The sequence below is a fragment of the Mytilus edulis genome, chromosome 8 (assembly GCF_963676685.1).
Source record: "Mytilus edulis chromosome 8, xbMytEdul2.2, whole genome shotgun sequence".
NCBI lineage: Eukaryota > Metazoa > Mollusca > Bivalvia > Mytilida > Mytilidae > Mytilus > Mytilus edulis.
In genome coordinates, this window is record NC_092351.1 from 66,007,576 (window position 1) to 66,026,407 (window position 18,832).

Genomic DNA, 18,832 nt, shown 5'->3' on the forward strand with positions numbered 1-18,832 from the left:
CAAACTTGAATAAAAATCAGATATTGTTCAGGAAGCGTCGATATTCAACCGTTTCCAAGCGAATTTATCCCGATAATCCCGTTCTCAATCCGGTTTTAATCCAATTTGTATCTTTCCCCTGGTAAAATTCGACCAAGTCTGTCACAATTGCTTCTCGAAACAACCGAATGTAATCCGACAGAGATCAGACAGTGACTAGACAGTAAACCGACGCTGACGGAAGTTATTCGTTCAAGAACTCTCGGCATACTCGGGATGATCAGGTACTGTCGGAACTTAATCCTATCACGGTCCGCTCTATCGCATTGCAAACGGCTTTGTCTGGTCTCAGTCGAATCGTATTCTTTAATTGTCGAGACTCTGACGTGGGTATCATTGACAAATTTCGTATTACGGGAATGTTCCGGAACAGTTTCGGCAAAAATGGTTCGCAATCGGCAAGATCTGGATGCAATCTGGACTCAATCGGCAGAAAAACAGCAATGAAACACTTCTCCAGATGATTCCCGTTCCTTAGGACACCGTCCAGAATACACAATATTGTTAGGATTTTGTTCCGATACAGCAGAATCTGTAACGAAATATGCACGATTGTAATCCGACTAGACAAAATCGGCTGAGTTTCCCCGAATGTTACGGGACGCACCTAACTGTCGGGGTGCTTCGCCGAACTATTCGGAGCCTTTCGACCCGTAGGAATCTGTTTCGAGTTTAAAGCTAGGTTCACACTGCCGATCAAATCAACTCGGTGATCCCGATTGTCCAAATGTCCACGACCAAGCTTGACCAAATTCTTGATCTGTTTACGACTTCTACCCGACTGCTATCTGACCTTAACCCGATCATTCACGACTCCTTAACGACTCCATCACGAGTCAAACCCGACCACAAATTGAATACATATTCGATTATTCCGACCAATTTACGATCTCTACACGATCATTACTCGACTAGCTAGACCAAACCAACTATACTCGATCTCAGTCTGATCTCGGCCTGACCAGATTGACTTGATCGTATAGGGGTTTTAGGGATAGTCCGGCATTTGTCGGGTATGTACAATTTCGGTATAAAACATCTGATTCTTTTTATATCACCCGCTGCAGCGGAGGAGGCATTACGTGTTTCCCTTTTCCGTCCGTTAGTACTTATAGTTTCCGTTCTCTATTTTTGTTTCGCCTAAACCAAATTTAATGAAACGGCATACCATAAAATACTGTATCAGATCAAGTGCGAATTTGGGTGTTGTCAATTTTACCGTTCTTGAGTTATGACTCTTTATAACAATATAATATATGCAAGTTGGGTCATTATCTGTGTCCAATTGACACCTTCTCAGTTTATTTGGCTAGATTCACTAGTTCATAGAAGGTCTGAGTAAAATTATACGTTTAAAAATATATACATGGAAATAAAGCAGTTGGATTGTTTGGCAAGGTGGTTAGAGCTTAGATAGACAAGTTAATAGCAGCAACGGATCTTGAAAAGAGCGTATTAAACAAGCAAAAAAGGAGTAGACTGCAAAGGGTGCCAAAAAAATCTAGATGATACAGTGGCTGACAGGCGACCACTATGTGAGTAGTACAAATAGTAATCACAAAATACTGAACTCTGAGAAAAATTTAAAACGGAAAGTCCCTAATTAAATTGCAAAATCAAAAGCATGAGAGACTTGCAGGAGCTGAACAACGAGGACCCCAAGGGTTATAAAAACTTCCTGAAAGTAAAGTAGGACGCTGATTTGTTATGGGAGTTTTACTGCACTTTGTTTCAAAATGAAATTTGTCACTGGATAAGTACTGATAGCAATATACATACATATTTTCATCCCCTTTTCCTTTCTTTCTTCAAAATTTAGCCTACTGTTTGTGTCATATATGTGCATATGTATGTAATTAGTATTTTCCATAGATATGATACCAAGTAGTTGAATGGTTCAATATATTTCCTTTTGGTGTATACATGGCAACAATCTGCCTTTTTCTACTAAAAATATTGCAAAAAGGGGGTAAAGATATCACATTTTTCCCCAAAATTTGGCCTAAAATAGAATTCAATACTCTTCAGAATACCTTTTCTAAACTGTTAACATATCTATCACGAATTCAAATAAAAATCATTTGTCTTTCGTCTCATTTTTAAAAATAAAATTGTATCAAAAAGTGTATGAAAAAAGTGCTTGTAATCGTTCGACCGTATGGTGACATATAGTTGTTCATTTCTGTGTCATTTGGTGTCCTGTAGAGGCATTGGTCATTATACAATATCTTCTTATTTTTATACTACAAAAAAATCTGGACATACGGAAAATACGGATATTCCAAAAAATATAGCCCAATAAACAGCAAAAATATAATATCGATGTTCTTAAAAAAAATAACTTTGAAGGCTGAATTAGTCATCAGCTGTCTAATAATGAATTTTAATGCACAATTACTTTCATATTTGAAAAAAAAACCTCTTGGGTCAAAATGCAGAATCTTCTTCCCTTCCGAAACACCTGAGATCATCCCAAGTTTTATTTGGTTTCGAATTGCTATTTTTTTAGTTTTTTATGTTGTGTTATGTAGACTTCTGGTTTTTTTCTTGCGTTTTTCGTTTTTCGCCATGGTTGTCTCGGTTTAACCTTAGAATTTTTGTACAGTTAAAAATAAATAATGACAATATATTTTTGCAGAAGGAAAGTTATGAGAATTAATCAGAGCTGAACACATTTTAAAAAAATCGTGTAGCAGTCATGTATACTCGTGTATGGCCGAGAAGAGATCGGAGAGTGGTTGAATGTGATCGCGTAGAGATCGGGTATTGGTCGAGTTGGTCTTGAATGAAAAGAATATAGAAGTCGCAGTGATCATGAAGCGATCGGTCATTCATCGAGTTAATCTTGCCAACATTTCGTAGAGGTTGTCGTTGATCGGATATTAGTCGAGCAAGGATCGAAATGATCGAGAACCAATCGGTAAGCTATTTGTATTTCGACCAAACTCGATCTCTACACGATCCTTTTTCGATCAATTCGACCACTACTCGGCGAATTCTCGATCTCTTCTCGAGTGACGGGCTTCTCGATCCTTACTCGAATGTTTTTGATATGTAAAAACTCTCGTGTAGAAAGTCAGATCAATGACGACCAAGGTAGACCACCCCAAACATTCTTGTCGATTGAGTCAGACCAGTCTCCTGATCGCTGAATTTGTCTTGATCGAGATTGATCGATTTGGTCTGATCGGCAGTGTGAAGCTAGCTTTAACGACTGCGTTCAGAAAATGATATGACATTGCAGACAATTGAGGATAGTAATCCGACTTATTCACTTTTCGTGTCGTATCGCTGTCTGATCTCAAACGGGAGCAATAGTCAGCAATGTGTGAACCCTGCATTATACCATTATCACACGGTGTATATTCAGAACGATTGATTCCCGATTAAATCGAGAGTAACGCTTGCTTTCCCATTCCGGTAACGCATACTTTCCGATTGTTTACAAGAACATTACAGACAGGATAGAAAGGTAGGTTGCAAATATATCTAAAAAATAATAAATATTAAAAATTTTCTTGAATGAAACTAAAGTTGACGGAACAAAACAAATATACAGGTATCCATTTTCATGATTTATTGTCTCTTATGAAGATAAATGAATATGATTTCGTTTACAACATAACTGCGTTAGCTGTAGAATCGACTTTATATATAATAGTCAAACACATCAAAATTTTAAAGCTCTCATCCCCATTTACTTAATTTTCTCAATGCAGTTTTATTCAGATCTGAATAGGGTTGATATATCATTTTAATACAAACTATAGAATTACAAAGTTTATTTACCGTTTTTTTGAAAATCAATTTGTTACGCTTACGTTGAGATTCAGGAAACGCTTACTTTAAGATTTTTAAAGGTTGCATCTTCCGTCAAATATGGTAGTAGTAATTATGCATGGTTAAATATTTCAATGAAGGTAAACATACTGAAAGGAAGCGTTTCCTGTGATTTTTTTTTTAAAGAGCATTTACGGTTAGATTTAATGAATTTCGAAAAACGTAAGAATATCAATGAAAGAAAACAAATAGAGGATTTGAAATCCGAGTTAATTTTCAATGTATTAAACAGTTTCAGACGAAAGAAATACATTATTTTGTTCAATCGTACAAAGTGTTGCATTTGTGGGACCGTTTATGACATGATTTCAAATTTTTATGATGACATGATTTCACATTTTTATGATGACATGCGTTGCATCTTTATCAAGAAAAATATTTCTAGTGTTCCGTGAGATACAAGAGGGAACACCATTTACCATCTGATTTAAGTATTGTCCATCACAAAGTCGTGTCGTAAATTTTTGGGACCATTTTATGCAGAAAATTATATTTTTCGGATGATATTTTCCCTGTATGCATGTGTACATCACTAAAATCAGACACTGGCTAGACTTTTGTTTAATTTCAAAATACCCACCAATATATATTTTCCGATTTTTTTTTTAAATGTTTTTCGAAACTACCATCATTTAATTCAGAAATATTTGATGAATGAGTTTCACCAGTCAAACCAAAGCTTATATTTGACATCTCAAAAACGGACCCATTACAGCAGCACTTATATTTATGGAACTTCGAAACATAAAGCCTCGGTCACATCTTACCGGATAGCACGAACGGACGCCTAACGGATGAAAATAAAAGTTGTCCGTTGACCAAATTGTTATCCGTTGATGTACTGACCGAATAAAACGGACGTGTAACGGATGCATAACGGACACACACCGGATATGTAACGTACGAGAAACGGACACGAAACGGACATAACGGATGTCGAACGTACATCCAACGGACGAGTACCGCATTAAACGGACACATAACGGAAGCGTACCGGATAAAACGGAAAAATCAAAGGCGAGAATAATAATACATGTAAATCGCATAAATATTCAAAATGTTTCTGTGTAACTGGTTTTGGTTTGTTCTTCAAAATTCCGCCAAAGGGCAGTGTCTGGCCTGAATAAGAACTGCTTGATTGTGTCGACGTGCCTATACTCTAAGATCGATTATGAATAATAAGAGTTCATGAACCTTAAGAAATCTGACGTACCAATAATTGGCATTTCTGACGCAAAATTTTCAATTGGCATTTATCCGTTTCAAATCCGTTCATCATCCGTTTTATCCGTTATACGTCCGGTAGAAGTCCGTTTCTCATCCGTTCAACATCCGTTTTATCCGTTAAACGTCCGGTAGAAGTCCGTTAATGAATTTTTCTTCCAGAACTCCAACGGATGTATAACGGACAAGTAACGGATACAAAACGGAAACGAAACGGACGAGTAGCGTACAAAACGGACGCCTAACGGACGTTCAACGGACATTTTATCCGTTGGACGTCCGTTCAAAGTTTTGAAACATGCTCAAAATTTTCCACCGGACAGAACGGACGTCGACGGATAAAACGTACGCTTAACGGACATGCAACGGATATGGACAGACGTCTAACGGATAAGAACGAACGTCTAACGGACATGAACGGATTGAAAAAAAAGTTATCCGTTAGGCGTCCGTTCAAGCTATCCGGTAAGGTGTGACCGAGGCTTAAGAACCGAAGTAACTCAACTTTCCTGGAATATGATTACTTGTCTCAAAGCGTTACAGGGGACATGGAAATACCGGGCGTCCGTCCGTCTTGTCATGTTAACGCTGTAATGTGTGTACAATTATTGCAAGATTTTTGTGAAACTTGTATCATCAGCTGAAAGCAAGCATTATGTGTATCGGAAAGCAGGCGTTCCGAATATACACCGTGTATCAAAGAATCAACGTCAAACGTTATATTTTCAGGATAAGTAGATTGAAAATTTGTCAACAATCCCTAGTTTCTTGTAGAAGAAATCAGCTTTTGCGTTTCCTATTATTAATTTTTACCTCCTTTGTCTATGATATTCCTTTTAGTTCTCCTAGCGTTTTTTTTATATATACTAGAACACACCCGTGATATCGCGGGTCCGTGACTGAATTCAAGTATATAACTATGTGTAAGCCTTATTTTAGAATTGGTATTGTCATCTGATTAAGTCATTAAGATGCACTGTAACTTATCAATTATAATTAGTAATATTAATTATTTGGAAAACAAAAGGGCCTGGAATGAAGTATAAATATTTTTTTAATCAACAGCATTGTCCTATATTAGTTATAGATAAAGTTGGATCCTTTAATTGGCTGTTTTACGTCATGCTGGCTATCGAATTGAAAACTGTACCTATACGCCAGATTTTTAGTATTCATATTGTCATCTTAGAAAGTCAGACTGATTAAAATACTACAATAGGGAACAATGTGACAATGATTGAATTTAGTAGTGTCAACCCCGGGATTTTGACCCGTGTATATAGGAAAATCCTAAATACACCGTTTGGCGGTGCGCCTGCCAGATGCGGAACGTATAGATAAGGTAATTATAGTTAACAGATGAATATACTATTGGAATCGGTATCGGATTCGACCCGGAACTTATTGGTAATATCAATTATGTGGAAAACAAAAGGGTCTGGAGTGGTGTAATTTTTAATCAACACCATGCATTGTCCTTTATTAGCTTTATATAAAGTTGAATTCTTTGATTTGTCGTTTTTACCCGATGACGGCTGATAAATTGGACCTCGTTCTTTTAGTATTATAGATACATAAACGTTCAATAACTGGTAATTTATCAAGCCGGGAATAACATTGTTGCAAATTGTTTAACTTTTTAAGGTTTAACTCTAACTGCATCAATCGAATAATTACCGATAAATCACAATAACAATAATATTGTTCATTGACGAGTGCCGTGGTTGAGTCGTACAATTAAGATACAATACATGGTAATTAATTGATACTTGCAAAAAACTTAATTTATTCTTTCAGATTATCAACGTTTTACCTTTGGTTACATAATTTTTATATATCCTTGCTAATGCTCAATATTTATATATTGTCGTTACATGGGGTCATACTTTCCTTGGGCTGCTTTTAAATTAAATACACATAATCCGTTGAATAACTACCAATTGATACTTAAATATGAGAGAATCTGATTCTTTAATTTATTGAGATTGGCTTCGCACTAGCTTTTAGGAAGTACGAGTTCTACGAAAACGGTCTTTTGTATCTTTCGTAGTAGTATAAGTTGTGTCTTTGTATTTCGAACAACTGATTTTTACATTCAATTCTTTTGTTGCGTTGAACATGTAACAGTACTGTCTCAAATTGATGAACATGTTGGGCGCTCACTAACATGCTTAAACTCGCCACATTCTGAATATGCCTGTCCCAAGATAGTACCAGATTTTAAATATGAAAACATACTGTCCCACTCGTGAGTTGTTTAATTTGGTTTAATTATTTTTAATTCATTATTTGATTTATTTCACTGAGATAGGTTTATAACTTTGAAAAATTGTCATTTATAAATCTGTCCGACATGGCAAATCTAGCATTATCATTGACAAATGTTCCTCTTCTTCACAAATCGAAGATCTCGGTCAAATTGTTGTCATGATTTAAAAGCTCGTGCAATGATTTTCCCAGTTCAGACTTTTAGATGTGTGGATATCTGAATGTTAAGCGAGAACTTTCCACCATATACACAATTTTTCAAACTTGTTTCGGTGATGATGAATTGGGCGTATGACATTTGCGCCGATTTTGAAATTTTTCTTTTGTTTATTTGTGCCGATTTTATTTTTCTCCTAATTGAATTTACAGGTAAGTTACAGGTCAGTTAATACTTTAACATGGGCTGAGCACAGAGTAAAAAGACAAATTAAGCATCATTGGTAAATGGTTATCCATTTTTTTCGAGTTAGCATTCCTTCCCCCGAATGAAATGGATGACTGCTTCACGTATGACAACATGTCTGATGACAAATGTCTTATATTCTTAGCCTACAGACTAAGTACATATATATGCACAATGTAACGCTATCCACCTCATTTCTGAGCAGCTTCACCTCAACTTATATGTTTTGATAGATGTTATCAAGAAAATCCAGGCCATTACGTATGTTAAAATGCGAACTCTAGAAATGCCTGCATCAGTACGTAAGCCAGACAAAGAAAAGATGGGCCTCGTTATCGAAAATTATGCCAAATATAGAAGAGACGAAACCACAAGAAAGGAATATATGTATCTGTCTTGCCTATAAACACTCGACAAGAACAGATTGATGATTTGAATGAATTCCGTTTTTATGGATTTGAATGCTGAAAATAGATTCATAATTCTTCATTTTAGCATTAACAGAGTGCTTTTATCTTAGGTTTCGTGATTTTAAAGTATGTAAACATACAGCTTTTATATTGATTTATTCTACTCTAAACCATACTTCCACCTCCCTTTGGCGAGCAGAGGACAATTGTTATTATATACATGTTATGATCGACAATTCTTAAACCATTGTGGTGACGTCAGCCTATTCATTTACCGCGGATTCTTTTTCTAGAATCAACGCTTCCTAAATGTGTCGCTGAAATGGACTCACACTATTATATTCTTTTGTTTCCTTTGTGTGACTAATTTCATTAAGTTTCAATAGACTAATTTACTGATTTCTGTTCACTAACGGAATTGATTTAAAAACTTACCTTTTATTTTTGTAATTTCTATATACCTTCAATGGGAGTCGAACCCGTCCATGAATTCTGTTAGGTGTTAATACTGACATCAACATATCGACGAAACCTCTGGGCTACCAATCGGTTATATTTTATATGTCTATTTTATATATATAAATAAATATATGATCTACATCGGCACAACATACATACAGGGCTTTACCTTTATATTTACAAAATAGGGAAATGTTTAGTATCAATTGGTAGCCACGAGGTTTCATGGTTAAGATAAATGAGAATAAGATACGGACTTGTCTGTTTAGGTTCGAACTCCTGAATTCTCTTTGTTGTCCTTATTCACTAGTTTTCCAGTTTTTGTGTTATTTGTGGATATTTTGTGTAATAAAAGCGAGTTTGCTCGTTTATTATCGGAATATTGTTGGCTCTTCCACATGTTTGAAACAAAAATGAATACATTCTGTTTGTCCATTTTTCATCTACTGTTAATTCGCAAATTCCTATGTTTGAAACTCGTGATGTGTCTAGAATAAGACTTTTTGTAAAAATAAAATGAAATACTTTTGAAATGCACTATATGTATGTTCTATGTCGGGTTGTTTTCCCTTTGACACGTATATTCTTCATTTCCATTTTCAATTCTGATAGGAATAAGTTCGAATATATCTTATTATGTAAAATAATACAATATTCAGATGCTTGATAATATAAAGATCTTGAAGGGCAGACGTGTTGTGTTATAATATATTTGTATGTTTTAACCATTTAATTGTGATATTTCATTTATTGTAATGGATCGTTTGACACGATTGCATGGTTATGTAAACTCACTTACAATACTTTCTAATCAATAATAGACTTTAATTTTTAAATGGCATTAACACAATAGTTTAAGTTATAGATACAATGGATAAGCGTTAATTCATGAAAAACAAACCATTCGCCCTCCGGGCTCATGGTTTCTTTTTCAAGAATCAACGCTTATCCATTGTATCTATATCACATAACATTTGTACAACTGGCTAACGGAAAAGGTTTATAATTGATAAATAACATGACTGGGATAGAGAGTTGTCTCATTGTCACTCATACCACATCTTCTTATATCTTTTCACCAGTAATTTACCTGTAAAAAATTCGGCGCAAATGAAAGTAGATCGGCGCAAATGAAATGCAGATCGGCGCAAATGCAAAACGCAGGATGAATTAGTGCATTTTTCACTTCATATTGACACTGTATATTTATGAAAATGTGCTTTCGACGTTTTCTTAGTACGAAATCTACCTGAAAAGTTTGGCATTATTTTTTGTCAATTCGAAAGTGGTTATTTGCATTCATTGCAACTCGAAAACTTTGAATATCAACGTATCTAGGCGTAGTCTAAAAAAAGTATGATTAATCGAGAAAGTTGTTACCTTGTTAGAATGAAAGTCTAACACCGAGTAAAAGATCACTGAGTAGCATCATCACCAAATAAAGGTACCTCGAACGCGATGGAAACAACAACTGTAAAGACAGATGGATCCAAATTCTTCTGATAGTCTACGTCTTGCTGTCAAGTAAAGCTAGATTCACACTGTCAGAGGCGATCAGTTATTGGTCGAGTTAATCTGGATCACATATCTACTAGCGTTGATCGGGAAATGATCGGATATTAGTCAAGCAAAGATCGAAATATCCAGTACTGATCGGTTAAACTATTTGTATTTCGACCAAACTCGATCTCTACACGATCCTTTACCGATCAATTTGACCGCTACTCGACGAATTCTCGATCTCTTATCGAGTGAAGGGCTGCTCGGTCCTCACTCGATTGTTTTTAACTTTCGGGTGGAAACTGAGATCGATGACGATCATGGTAGACCATCCCTAACATTCTTGTCGGTTGAGTCAGACCAGTCTCCCGATCGCTTAGTTTGTCTTGATCGAGATTGGTCGAGTTGGTCTGATCGGCAATGCGAACCTAGCTTAAGTTTTGTGTTGTGATTCCTGATAATGTAGATACTAATTAGGGCTCTCTTTCTTTTTAAAATCAAGATCAAAATTGTTAACAACACATTTACCCTTCACCTATGCATTTGACGCATTCGTGAAATAAAGGCGTGTCATTACTCGTAGCTTGTATTAAGAAATAAACTTTTATTTTCACAGAGAAAGTCATGTAAATAGAGCTTAAAAGAGAAAGACAAAGAATACCAAAAGGACATGCAAACTCACAAGGCGTAAATTAACTGACAACACAATGGCTAAAAAGACAAAGACATCAGACAAACAAACATAAAGGCTAAACACTGAGTAACACGAACCCCACCAAAACTTTGGAGTAATCTGAGGTGACCGGTATGGTAAGCAAAGCATGCTAAACATGTGGCAGCCGTCGTGTTGGTCATGTAAGTAAAAAGCCGGTGATATATCTAATTTGGTAGGTCACATTCGGGGAAAAGGGACTTGATTGTAGGCACGACAATTGGAACATATCCGTTGTCATCTGTAAAACGGATACTCCATAACGGTCAATTAACTCGTGATTATCTAGGGTTGATTTCAACTCCAGGACTTGAAACTCTTTATTTTACAGTTTCCTTGTCATCAGCAATCCTCTATCAAGGACTATTGAAAAATAGAGGCAATGGTTTAAATTTTAACAAGAGGCTGTCACAACGACAGCAAACCGGATTTATTAATATTTATTTGTGTCCTGGCAATATCACAAGAACCATTACTGATGAATGGTGAAAGTGAAAATCGTCAATATCAAATTTGACCTCCATTTTGTCATCAGTATCAACATATTAAAATTTGAAAAGCTTAGATTGAATAGTTCATGAGTAAATGCAACAACGTGAATGGAAACGCCATTTTACAATCTTTCAAGAACCATAACGCCTGAACGGTAAAAGTCAAAATCGTCATTATTGAACTTAACCTCTATTTTGTCATCAGTAACAACATATAAAAATTTTAAAAGCTTTGGTTGAATGGTTAATGAGAAAATGCACGGACACGACTAGAAACACAATTTTTCAATCTTTCAAGAACCATAACTCCTGAACGGTCAAAGTCAAAATCGTCATTATTTAACTTGACCTCTATTTTGTCATCAGTTACAACATATTAAAATTTGGGGAGCTTTGGTAGAACAGTTCATGTGTAAATGCACGGACACAACTGGAAACTCCATTTTTCAATCTTTCAAGAACCATAACTCCTGAACGGTAAGAGTCAAAATCGTCATTATTGAACTTGACCTTCATTTTGTCATCAGTAACAACATATTAAAATTTGGGAAGCTTTGGTAGAACAGTTCATGCGTAAATGCACGGACACGACTGAAAACTCCATTTTTCAATCTTTCAAGAACCATAACTCCTGAACGGTAAAAGTCAAAATCGCCATTATTGAACTTGACCTTCATTTAGTTGTCAGTAACAACATATTAAAATTTTAAAAGCTTTGGCTGAACGGTTCATGAGTTAATGCACGGACAACATTTGATTGCCGGCCGCCCGACTGCCCGGCCGCCCGGCCGCCCGACCGCCCGCCGTACATCCCCAAATCAATAACCGACATTTTTGTCACAAAAATCCGGTTAAAAACTTAAGTTTTAAGAGACAGATGAAAATTGTAGGATAAAAACAATATAAAAATTGTGTACATTGTCGGTACGGGGCGCCAAATGGGACTCTTGTAGTTTTGTACTAGAAATTCAATTTTGTACGGACAAAAGTGAGTTTTGTTCAACAAAAATTAGTTCAGTTTAACAAAACTTGTAGTATACTACAAGTGAAATTCTGTCATTTAACCGGACCTAGCTCATTTCAAAGTTATCGACCCAGGCTATTCCCTACTTAAATATTTTTCTGGGATCCCGGCCAGTCTGGCCACTTCCTGTTTAACTTTACCGAAATATTTCGGCGGGGATACATCAGTGAGCAGTGGATCACAGTTATACTTGTTTATGTGTTTATGGATCATTGAGAAATCTCAAGCGTATGTGTCACTTCTAGTAAAACCCTTACTATTTCAGACGTTCAACATACTAGAACAGACCGCGAAATCGCGGGCATTTAGAGCTTGGTTAAAAGTATCGGTAACCTATTGTGGGATGAATTTTTGTAACAAAAATTATGTCTGGAAAATTTCAGAAAAGGTATCAAAACTCAATGGTACTTAATTTGTATACAGGACAATTATTTTAGTCCTTTATTTTTTTTTTCTGTTAAACTTTATGATTTTCGCGTTTCTGTGTACTATAAACTTACATATAATAAATAAAGTATATTTACAAGAACAAACCCGCGAAGTCGCGGGCATTTAGAGTTTGGTTGAAGGTATGCAAACTGTTGTAGGATGAATTTTTGTACTAGGACAATTCTCAAAGCTGAATTTTTCACACGAGAACTGAAAAAAGTATGATATCGCCAGACATGCTAATGCAGATTCAGCAAAAGTTGTAGCTTAATCGGTTAAATAACATTTCAAGCTGGACATCCCAGTCGAAGAACGTTAAATGAAAATTTCCAAACTAAGCTTGGTACAATGACGTATAGCTATTATGAAAAGACATCTACAAACAATTAATTAGAACTTACGTTATATTTGTTCCTTTTTTAGTTTGTTTCGGCGCAACCACTAAATACAAGTATTAGCATACTATATAATACATGTATATGCATGGACGACACTCCACATATAAACTAAAAGTAACAACCCATACACACAAACAATTGGGTACACATCATACATTCCCAAGACGGATGCATTTAAGGATAAATATAAACGGCTTTACTTTTCGAAAATATATTTTGTGGAGAAATCCACGTAAATAGACACGGTTTTAATTATTTTTTTAACATCCGAGGTAAAGTGTTGAATTTTACAATCAAGTTTCAGTCAAGTTTATTCCGAAAACCTTTGTGGATACAATGGTATAACAGAAAACAATAACAACATGGTCACCCTCTGTCACAGCGATGGTGAAACAAGAGGTTTTCATAGAAACATACAAAAGAAAAAAATGAAATATTTAATGTTTATTCTTATCAAAATAGTTACACGCTTTCGACAAATTCATCAGTTGCAACTATACCAATTGGTAAAAGAAATATTGTTTTCTGATTAGTAAGTCTGGTCACGCTTTGCAATTCACGATCATATTAATGCGTGTGCTGATCTTCGACGATCAAATTTGATGAGTAATCAACAAAATTCAAGGTTTTCATTTTAATGGAAGAGTAGAAGAGCATAGTTTTACTTTAATTTTACTGTACTATCGGACACACCAAAGATTAGTTTCAAATTTATCATGATATATTGGAATGTCACCATTATAGGTACAAACACGTTTGAATGAATCCCATATAGACATATATTGCAAATTTTGTGTATTTTCATAAAGTACTGACTATTTTCTTTATCTTATGCACAGTATTATTAAGAAATTTGAATCCTTTTGACACACATATTTGTTTTTTTCTGATTTGTTCCGCGTTTTGAAAATTAAGCGATTTGTTCATAGGTTTTGAAGAAAAATTTACATTTAATTCCATCCGGTTCCAGATTGTTCACGATCCAATCGGAATGCTTGACCATTTTTAGGTATAATTCCTTAACGATAATTTCTCTCGATAAACCGAATGACACCCATTCTTATAATTATAATAAACAGAAATTTAAAAATCAAACAAAATTTAATAAATGGAAATCCGTATATTAGTATAAGTGAACCACGAATTTTAGATGTTAAACGATTAACTATTTGTATAGGCTTTGTATGCAGTGATTAGCCAAACCACACAAACAAATATCAGCAAACATGTAGACAAACGGTAGCATTTATTTTTAACCAAATGCGCATTTCGATAATGAAATGATTGTCTCTTTAGTGATGATAGAGACCACAATATTTGAAAAATCTAAAGCTTATTTAAAAGATGAAGAGCTATTAACCAAAAAGAACAAAAGTATAACCAAAGCCGGGTAAGGAATCAGAGTTTTGCATGAGGTAGATACATGCCTTAGTTTTAAATCCTTTCAGAAATATTGTTCCAACAAATTTTAATATCTCAGAGTCCATATGTTCATGCCAGTACTGGCAACTGTGATCGTAATACCATAGAAGGACTATCAGTCTACCAACAGATTCATCAAATAAAATTGAGAATGGAAATGGGGAATGTGCCAAAGAGACAACAACCCGGCCATAGAAAAAAACAATGTTTGTCTCATTGTGATGAAGATATGTAGGAAACAGTCCAATGATTCTGATAGGAGTAATGCCCCTGTAATGTTTCAAATTCAAGGTCAATTGATGATCACTTCAACTTGGTACATGTACATAGGTCTTTTGTTAAATTTTTGTTGACATATAACCTGGACACTGGTAAACCGGCAAATCACCTAGCAACTATACATTTTTAATAGGCATACGTAATCCCATCATTTGTGTCCAGAAATAAATATTTACACACAGACAATCAATGATCTCCCTCATAACATGCAAAAAAACCTATTATATTGGAATCGGCGTAAATACAGCTATCATAGGCATGGGCGGATACAGCAATTTTTTAAAGGGTGGTCCTAACCCAGGACCCCCCCCCCCCCCTTCTGGATCCGCGCCTGATATGAGACCATACATAAGAGAGATAATCAATAAATTCACTGGGGCATTTATATATATATATACCTATCAAATCTATGCATTGCTTATTGTTTTTGTTAGAATTTTGTAATATAGATATCATATATATGTATTTATAGTACTGTAAATGACCTCGAAAAAGACGCTTAGTTATCGAGTTTAATGGTCCGGAATAACACACGGCTGGAAATTGTTTAAAATGATAGAAAAATATCTATATTTTAATTTTCGTCGGGTCGTAAGAAGTTTCTGTGGTCACATTTTTTATTTTAGCCGTTTATGGGGTACCCCTCAATTTACGTTTTTTGGGTAGTCTTAAGATTGAAATAAAAAAAGTTTAGTTCAATTTCAGTCTCTGTTCGTTATTCTGATTCACAAGTATGCCCACAACCTGATACTTTTATACAAGTCGCGCTCAATTTCCTCCTTGTAGTTTGGATATAAAAACATGTTTTTTTGTGTAAAAACAAAACCTTTAAAAAAGACAGAAAACTACATAAGATCGAGTCGCGTGAACGTGTTGATAGTCTTTTGAAGTGAACTAATTTTAGTAATAATTTATCCATGGCAAATCTAATTTCTAGTGAAGATTTTTTTTACAAATGCAGTCTACCATTCAGCATTCATTACAACGTATTTATTAAAGTCAACTCCTGTGAAATCAGACAATACAGTATATGAAGAATCAGATCATGAACTTGCTTTCAAGTCATAAATAACAATTGTTAATGGTGATATGTTCCTCCACAACAAGGCCTTTCTAATGTCGCACATCCTTGATATATACCAGTCACTTTTACCCCAAAATGTCTGCGATAAATACCAATCTAACAAACTCCAGAACAAATTAATAAGTTATTATGGCAGCTCAATTACAATTCAGACACAGCGGGGACAAGGGATTAAATGAAGACCAGTTACTTCACTCCGCAGCTAACGCTCTGAGGCGTGACTACCCTAGTGCCAATGAAGCGTCGCTTGGTGTTTCTATGGAAAATATGCCAGCCTCGATATCTCTTCTTTAGTTCATTTGTTGGTTGATTGATGAAAAACCCCACAAAGTCGCTTCTGAACCTTATGTTATCCCTCAAGATAAACTTCGTAAATCTACGGCTATTACAGAATATATCGTTTTAGTACCTAAATCAGCATTTACCCTATTCCATTTGGGCCTAGCCGTTCAGTAACATCATGAATATGGGTCACGAACATTAATAGAATCTTTGTATTCGTATGGCTTTTGTGCTTCTTATGCAGAGGTCAGACGATATCTGACAAGCATTGCCATATACGAGGTTGACCGTATTCAAGACGGTACTTATATGTTCCGGACGCCATTGTTTCAAATCATCAAGGGGGTAATTGATACAAGAAGGTGCCGACAATATAGACCTCAACACTGAGACAATTGATAGTAAGGACACGTTTCATGCAATGGATTGAGCAGTCTTTCAGGTTTGTCCGTCCACAATTGTTTCTACTTTGCGTCAGATTAAGGTAAAGAGAGGTCAAGACAAAACGTTTCCGTTAACTGACAATGCTTCTTCTTTGATTGATGTTCTACCTTTCATTAAACCGAAGGTAAGAGGAGCTCCTGTCCGTGTTCCGAAAGCTTTCAACAACATTTTGAAATGTGCTGAAAAATGGAAAATACATCGGAGATTCTTTGGGTAATTTTACGCTCCATGTCAAGAGATATTGATAACTTTCCTGTTCAGTTAGACAAGTTTGACCATCAAACAATTCCATTTTGGACCGGATATAACAGCACTCTTTCTGAATTCAGACATGAATTTGCTGTGGTGTCGTACGCTCCAATAGTAGACGCAAAGCCAAGTGATATGTTAGCAGTTTATACAACTATGAAACGATGCTCAGATATGACAATGGTTCAGTGCTATTCGATTCAAACATTCGACCAACAGCTCTATGCAATTGCGAAACAGGTGGAATGGCTAATGCCAGAAACATTTTAAAAAGAACATTATTCGTTTAGTTGGCTTTCATACTCTGTCATGTTTCATTGCGTCGATTGGGAAACTTTGGGGTGATGGTGGTCTGAAGGATTTACTAATTGACTCATCTGTTTCTGCAGCAGTGACCGTTGCTTAGATGATGTTTGGGAAACAGTTTAACCGTGCTGTTAGAACACTAACCGTTGTGTATGAGACGTTGGTTGCTTTGTGGTTATCCGCTTTCCTTCAATGGTGCAGAGACAATGATTTGATGGCTTCATTTCCTGATAGATTTTGGTCATTACTGTCTGAGGTAGTCTCTAATTTCAACAAGGACAACAATAAATCTGTAAACGAAGCTCTGATTGTCGTGAGAACTATTGTGATGCCACGTCTTGAAGAATTCAGGCAGTGGGGATGTCAATCGTCACCAACATTCAAGTATTGGGAAATGTTTTTACGCGCTGTAGAAATCATGATTCAGAATGTTAGGGCGGAACGAGAAGGTTCTGATTCTTCATATACTGTATTTTGTGATTTCACAGGAGTTGACTTTAATAACGGTTTGGTACCATTAAAACGTTTAATCCCGCTGAAAATGTTTGCACCTAAGTCAGGTATCTGATGTACAGAAGTTGTCGTTTGTTTATGTAATTTATACGAGGTGTTTCTCGTTTCTCGTTTTTTTATATAGATTAGACTGTTGGTTTTCCCGCTTGAATAGTTTAACACTAGTAATTTTGGAGCTCTTTATAGCTTGTTGTTCGTTGTGAAGGCCGTGTATTGACCTAATATGGATTACTTTTTTAAATTGTTTTTTAGATGGAGAGTTGTCTCATTGGCACTCACACCACATCTTCTTATATCTATTCGTAATGCATGCTGAATGGTAGACTGCATTTGAAAAAAAATCATAACTAGAAATTAGCTTTGCCACGCGACTCGACCTTATGTAGTTTTCTGTCTTTTTTAAAGGTTTTGTTTTTATATCCAAACTATAAGGAGGAAATTGAGCGCGAGTTTGTATAAAAGAATCAGGTTGTGGGGAGACTTGTGAATCAGATTGATCACATACTTGGCTTTCTGTTTCTTATTAACACGCTACAATTTTTTCTGCTGGTGTATGTCCTGTAACATACCCGATGATACACAACTATTTCATCTAAGGAAAGTAGATTATTCAAAGAAGTAAGTTGTTGTATCACCCTGTCGCACACCAAATCTCTGCGTATATCCATAGCTTCAATAAATCATTTTTCCCGACCGCTCGCATACTTATTAATTGCTCCCATGTTGTACATTGACACACAATGCATTTTTCCCTCACAATATCATTATTTCTCCTATTGGGACTAGTAGGAGTAAACTTTACTGGACTACCATAACTAGCCATTATCAAGAAAAAATCGGATCCCAAGGATTCAGGTAAACTTTTATAAAAAGCCAATATTCAATCAACAAAAATATAACTAATTTACACAATATACACAAAAACTCTACGATATAAAGTCAAATTATACTTCAAAACACTCAAAAATAATCAAATAATCAAGAAAATTGTACAAAATCGTATCAAAAGTATTAAATTAATTGTGGAGCAAAACGACCTTGTGACGAACTTGATAG

The 18,832-nt window shown here is 35.5% G+C and overlaps 1 protein-coding gene across 1 annotated transcript in view; it reads right to left on the reverse strand.

The window, feature by feature from the left end:
- Nucleotides 1-18,599, reverse strand: part of LOC139484291 (CD2-associated protein-like) — a 30,285-nt gene extending 11,686 nt beyond the window's left edge. The window contains exon 1 of the mRNA XM_071268027.1: nt 18,534-18,599. Coding sequence (XP_071124128.1) covers nt 18,534-18,599 — 66 coding nt within the window. The remainder of the gene's footprint in view (nt 1-18,533) is intronic.
- Between the last annotated feature and the right edge of the window lie 233 nt (nt 18,600-18,832).